The following is a 6,854-nucleotide window of genomic DNA, read 5'->3' as shown; positions in this document are numbered from 1 at the left end:
GGAACGTGATGAAATTAGCCGAGGGAGCCGCATAACTCTTGGCACGAAATATCAGATGTGCTGTTTCCAAACACATCAGTGATAGATACCACAGGATTTTGAGCTAAATTATCTTAGAAAGAAGGACCTTTCTGGACTAAGCGACATTTTCGCAACATACTAGGCATGGGGCCCTAAACTAACCAGGCTTAAATTGTAGAATTAAGTATATTTTTATAAGAGTCCTATTTCGATCTTGTCTTATTTATTTCCTAATAAAAACAAATAATTCTCGCCTATTCCATTAATAACTTTACACATTTCTCTCCCCCTCTTGCAGTGTGTCTTTTAATGCGCCTTGGGGGCGGCTTACCATACGACGGCGACCCCCCGACAATGAGCGCAGCTGGCAATGATTATGCAGAACTATGCGATCTTGGACCCTCACGATGGAGTTCGCGTGGCTATTATTACGCACCACCCGCACATGCGACGGCTTTGCATCCTAGTGCCGCGTACGGCCTACAACAACCACAATCCTCATCAAGCGTACCAACCGGCAGTTCGGCCGGTCTCAGTGCGCATCCCATGCGCGCACCGAGCAGTTACGAGGCGGAAGACGTGTCCTTTGGTATGATAAGTCCACCGCCGGGTGGGGTTGGCTCGTCATCGGCTGGCTTGAGTGGCACGTACGGTATTGGTTCGCGTATCGGTAATAGTACGAGTTCGTTGCGTGGCGGTCGTTCAGGGCTCTATTACTCGCCGCCCGGTACATCGTATACGATTGTAGAGCGGCCACATTCACCGCACTACTACTACAATACGGCAGGTGCGCCAACGAAAGGCGGCTCATTGCCGGGCCGCGGTTCGTCTTACCTCTCGTCGACAGCCGCACCCACCAGCCACATGGCGGCCACTGGGGGCGGCGGCACGCTGCCCAACTCAACGGCGACGATGGGCGGACGCGCACACAGCAACATGGGCATGGCGAATGGCAATAAGAAGCGGCCGATTTCGCCAGAGCAGGTGCTACGCATGTTCGGTGCGACACAATCGTCTTCAGTTCCTACAAGCAGCTATCACTGCAGCAACGGCACAAGAGATCGCACCGGACGGCGCAGTCCAGCGAGCAGTCCACCCTCGACCACGCATCAGGTGGGTGAAAGGAATTCAGTTGAGAATTTATGAATAAGTGAATTGAATGTATTTTTCACCTTTTCTTTACAGACGTATCGTGAGCGAGATCGGGATCGTAGTATAATCAATATTCATGAATTAACCACACGTACCATAAGCATGTCGCGCGATCAACAGATCGACCATGGTTTTGGTATTTGTGTTAAGGGAGGAAAAGACTCAGGTAAGTGAAAAAAAAAACAAAAAAAAATTTTTTGGAAAATATTTATAAACATACATACATAGAACTCAAATCTTCATGGAGTTTTAAATGAATCACATGAAGTCGTTATACATATGAAGTTTTCTTTTAACTTTTTGATTGAACTTAGTAGCTAGGTTTTGTTTGCCAAGTTTTGACCAAGTGTGGTGTTACTGTACTAATAAATATTTTTCGACTAAATTTATCGATTATAAATAGTTTTTATGCTATCTACATCTTTGTGGTGCTTTCTTGTTCAAAAATATCGATGTTTAGAAATCTGAAAATATGCATAAAAAAGTACAAGAGCAGCGACTACGATAAAGTGTGATCGAAAATCATTAACAATATAAACAAACAATTTTGTTTTTTATTCGAAAAAATTCAACCTCCGAATATTTTTTGTCTATGCGAAATATTATCAAGATACTAATAATAATAATAACAAAATGGCGCTTACACATATCTTAGTGTTTGGCCGAGCTTCTCCTCCGATTTGTGGTGTGCCCCTTGATGTTGTCACACAAAGGGGAGGGACCTACAGTTTTACGCCCGCTCCGAACGGCGATTGCATTTTTATGAGAAGCTGTTTTTCTTGGAAGAAATACACTCGGAGGTTTGCCATTGCCTGTCGGGGGGCGAGCGCTGTTGCTTTGACGAGGGCTTGAACCCAGGCGTTGCGGAGTGGAAGGGCACGCTGCTTACCACTACACCACAGCGGCCAAGATATTAGTATCTGCAAAATTATTAAATATTTAGCTATTATTTTATACCTCTGGGATATTTCTGAGCGAAAAAATGACAACAGGTCTATCAAAAAGGTCCGAAAATAACCGTTAAATATCAAGATTTTTTAGTTTTAGATCATTAAAAATTTTTAATTAATATTGATTTCTACTTTTTCGATGAAGAATAATCGTTAAATTCGGAGTTTTTTATTTTTCGGTCCAATTAAATCATTATATGTATTGTGATTTTTCAATTGTTTTTCGACCAAAACTAATTGTTACTTGGTTTGGATTTTTATTTTTCTCGATCATTTTTAACCTTTATAACAGGGACTGCGACTGTATAGCCAAAATAACTGTCAAAATATGATCGCAATAATAAAAAGAAAAAATAACGATAAGAAATTTATTTAAATTTGATCGGAAAAATAGAAATCAAATTTTAATGGTTAAATTATGATTTTTATTAAGTTCCTGAAAATTTTAAATTTAAAAAATATAACTGAAATATATAAAACTAAGGATTAGTTTTGCAAAAAAAAATATCGATGAAAGTTGTTACAGAAATAGAAGATCTAAGATTAAAAAAAAAACCTTCTGTTTTGGTTTCGAAAAAGAATTGAAAAATATTATTTCATTAAAAAATATTAAACGTGTGAACCAAAACTTTAACGTCGATTATTTTTGATCGAAAAACTGCAAATACTAACTACTCATTATCTTTCGCACTGAAATATTTTCATCGAAGAACTATTGATTGAACGTAATCGAAAAATAGTAGTATGTAAATAATCGAAAAAATTTAAATGAACAATAAACAATTTTTTGCTCAAAACACGATAAGACATCGATAAAACGTGATAATTTATAAAGAATGTAGACATTTTAAGCTTAGAAATGACGAAGTCGATTGCTTGTAATCGAAAATTCGTAATTAATCGAAAAAAAAAACTAAATTTACCTTTTTTATGAAAAGACGATATAAATACGTGATATAAAAAAAAAGAAAATTTTATTATCACAAAAAGTGTGTCAAATGAGTTTAATCTTTGAATGCCTGCAAAATGTCGAAAAGCTTACTTCAATTCACCAAAAATGAAAGTAAAAATATATAAATTTCTTACTTTCACAAAGCTGTCACGTTTAAGTCTTAAATCCCTCAATTTTCGCTGCTTCCTTCGGGCGCCCTTTCCTCTGGTCTGACCTTNTCTTCTTCTTCTTTTTTGGCGCTGTAACCGCCTAAGCGATTTTGGCCGAGTTCAGCAAAGCACGCCAGTCGTTTCTCCTCTGTGCCAACTGACGCCAATTGGAAACGCCAAGTGAAGCCAAGTCCTTCTCCACCTGATCTTTCCATATAAGGAATCTAGGTGGATGAAAAGCGTGATTAAAAAGAAGAAAATTTTATTATTCAATGTTGCTGCTTAAAAACTATCACAAAAAGTGTGTCAAATGAGTTTAACCTTTGAATGCCTGCAAAATGTCGAAAAGCTTACTTCAATTCACCAAAAATTAAAGTAAAAATATATAAATTTCTTACTTCCACAAAGCTGTCACGTTTAAGTCTTAAATCCCTCAATTTTCGCTGCTTCCTTCGGGCGCCCTTTCCTCTGGTCTGACCTTGATCGACGGAGATTGCCTTTCACTGCCTTTCACAGGTTCTCCAACACGCTCCGTAGTACCCTTCAATACCTACACCATAGATATGTATGTATATGTAAATACAACATACCCACACAACTAAATAAGTGGTTGTATGTTTGTGTGCGTGTGACATATTTGAATGTAATTTGACATTCTTTGTTTTCCTTTTGCGCTTTGACGTTCTTCCTTTGGTGCATGGCAGTCAAGCGAGCAGACAGACCGTACATTTTTTTTACATGACTACACTGCGGTATTTCAAATAACACGAGCACGGTAAAGAGGGGAAGGAAGCAAAAATAATAATGATAGCAACAACAACAATAAGAGAAGCATTAACCACAAAAGTGTCAGCAAGAACAAAAATAGTGCTCGTACATACGTCAATTGCATGCGGCAAAGGCAAGCAGCCACCAGCCAACAGCCAACAACCAGCAGATAGTAGTTAGCAGCTGGCAGCAACCGGCAATGTTGTTGTCTCCTTTAGTTTCTTTCTTTTATTTCATTTTTACTTATTTATGTGTGCTGGTGTGTGTGTGTGTGTTTGTCACCCACTTTTGGTGTCCTTCGGTTATTGTTAACACACTCACACCCACACAAGTGCATGCAGAAAAACAAATACTACGAAAGTCACAGGCAGTTATATCGGAAAATACTTATTTTACAACAAAACAACGAAGCAGGGCAGAGCACAGAGCGACACAATTGCAGCGAGCCGCAAAGACCACAAAACTCAGAATGCGGGCAGAGGGTGTTGCAGTTGCAAGAAGGAGCGGGAAAGAGACGGGCAAGTGCTCATTCTCTGAGATGTTCATATNCCCACACAAGTGCATGCAGAAAAACAAATACTACGAAAGTCACAGGCAGTGATATCGGAAAATACTTATTTTACAACAAAACAACGAAGCAGGGCAGAGCACAGAGCGACACAATTGCAACGAGCCGCAAAGACCACAAAACTCAGAATGCGGGCAGAGGGTGTTGCAGTTGCAAGAAGGAACGGGAAAGAGAAGGGCAAGCGCTCATTCTCTGAGATGTTCATACGTAATACCGTCGATATGTATTACGTACATATGTATATATAAAGTGTCATACTTAGGTACTTACATGCTAAACGTATTGCCAGTTATATTTAACTGTAGCGTAACAGTTTTGTTGTATGTATTTTTATAATCAATAAATGCTATTATGGCTCGTAATGAATCGCTGTCATAAAAAAAAACATAGCGAATCAGATGTAGTTCTTTATAAGTTAATATGTACGCATGCATTAAACGCAACTTTAATAAATTTTCAAAATTTGTCATAGAATGCGCCTGTTCAGTCACTACAGCTAACACGTAACAACTGGCGACACCAATGCAGTTGTGTACGGCGGAGCTCTGACCTGCCGGCACACGCACGCACGTACGCGCAATTCCTGCCAACCTTAATGCCAAACGAGGCTTGTAACTGTCATGAATGCGTATTTAGCGGCCAAGAAGGCTTAAAGCAACATATGTATGTATGCCTGCTACAAGCGGGTCACTCATACGCCCCGTCACACCAAAGAGCGGCGGCTTTGCTTGTCTGCCTTTCGCATTGTCCATACCAGTGATGGAAAAGTCGACACAATAGTACCATTTCTGGCACTTTTATTCTCAGAGGCACTTTGAGCACAATTGAACCCGTTTTGGCACAATCGTAAATCATAGAAACTTGGCATAATATGCCAATGTGTAACAAAACACATATATTACATTATAGATTAGAAAATTACAAAAAGGTAAAATTAAAAGCACTAAAAAATTAAAATCAGGGCCGCGAGAAATATTGTGTGGCAGCTCTTGACAAAAAGCTGAATTATATTGCGAATACGCAGCACAAAAAGTAAGTTTTTGCAACAACTTACTTTTAATTCAGAATTTTTTAGAAAAAATTCTAAGTTTGCAGTTTTATAGTCCATTAAATAAATTTGTAAGTATCTGCAAAATGCCGTTGATTTTTGATAATTTTTTATTTTTTTTTTTGCTGACGGTGTCATATGTTTTCGATAATTTAAAAAACCCTCGAGCACAGTTTATATGGGAAAAGTACGTAAAATTGTAAGCTTGGAATCACTCTAAAAATTCTGAATTAAAAGTTTGTTGTGCGAAAACCTGCTGTATTTTTACATTTTTTGTACAAAGTTTTAAATGTCGATTTTTTACATATATGGTATTTGTTAAATTACTAACGAGTTAGATTTTTATATAAAATAAATAATAACTAAAACGTCAGAAAGAACGAAATTTTAATTTTGTGGCACTTTCATCTGCTTTTCGGCACTATTTATCAATACCATTAGGCATATTTTGAAATTGTTGGTCCATCCCCACCACTACTATTCACGTTTTTCTCTCTCTTCAAAAACAGTGACTCAAACAAATGACCACGTGATGTTTTTTTTTTAATTATTCGTAATATTTTTGCAGCAAAATTGTTTGTTATTTTTATATAAAAATTTCTTTAAGCAAAACCGTGTAAATTACAGTTTCGAGCTTTATACAAAATTTCAGAAAATTCAAAAAAGTTTCATCAAAACNAATTCTGAATTAAAAGTTTGTTGTGCGAAAACCTGCTGTATTTTTACATTTTTTGTACAAAGTTTTAAATGTCGATTTTTTACATATATGGTATTTGTTAAATTACTAACGAGTTAGATTTTTATATAAAATAAATAATAACTAAAACGTCAGAAAGAACGAAATTTTAATTTTGTGGCACTTTCATCTGCTTTTCGGCACTATTTATCAATACCATTAGGCATATTTTGAAATTTTTGGTCCATCCCCACCACTACTATTCACGTTTTTCTCCCTCTTCAAAAATAGTGACTCAATCAAATGACCACGTGTTGTATTTTCTTAATTATTCGTAATATTTTTGCAGCAAAATTTTTTGTTATTTTTATATAAAAATATGGTCTAAGCTTTAAGCAAAACCGTGTAAATTACAATTTCAAGCTTTATATAAAATTTAAGAAAATACAACAAATTTTTATCAAAATTTCAACTTTTTATTCTAAATTCTTAGAAAATTTTTGGGTATGCAATTTTATAGCCCATAAAATTTTAGTCTAATGAAGTGCAAGTTTTGCGTTGATTTTTGAA

General features: G+C 36.8%; 1 protein-coding gene across 1 annotated transcript in view; it reads left to right on the top strand.

The window, feature by feature from the left end:
* Positions 1 to 330: 330 nt before the first annotated feature.
* Positions 331 to 6,854, top strand: part of dysc (whirlin protein dyschronic) — a 23,841-nt gene continuing 17,317 nt past the window's right edge. The window contains exons 1-2 of the mRNA XM_017626379.1: positions 331 to 1,134; positions 1,207 to 1,339. Of these exons, the coding sequence (XP_017481868.1) occupies positions 331 to 1,134; positions 1,207 to 1,339 (937 nt within the window). The remainder of the gene's footprint in view (positions 1,135 to 1,206; positions 1,340 to 6,854) is intronic.

Source organism: Rhagoletis zephyria, unplaced genomic scaffold (assembly GCF_001687245.7).
Source record: "Rhagoletis zephyria isolate East Lansing unplaced genomic scaffold, Rhagoletis_zephyria_1.1 Rzeph_scaffold_04584, whole genome shotgun sequence".
Lineage (NCBI taxonomy): Eukaryota > Metazoa > Arthropoda > Insecta > Diptera > Tephritidae > Rhagoletis > Rhagoletis zephyria.
The sequence above is the reverse complement of the archived record's forward strand: the minus strand, read 5'-3'. Positions and strand labels throughout refer to the sequence as shown.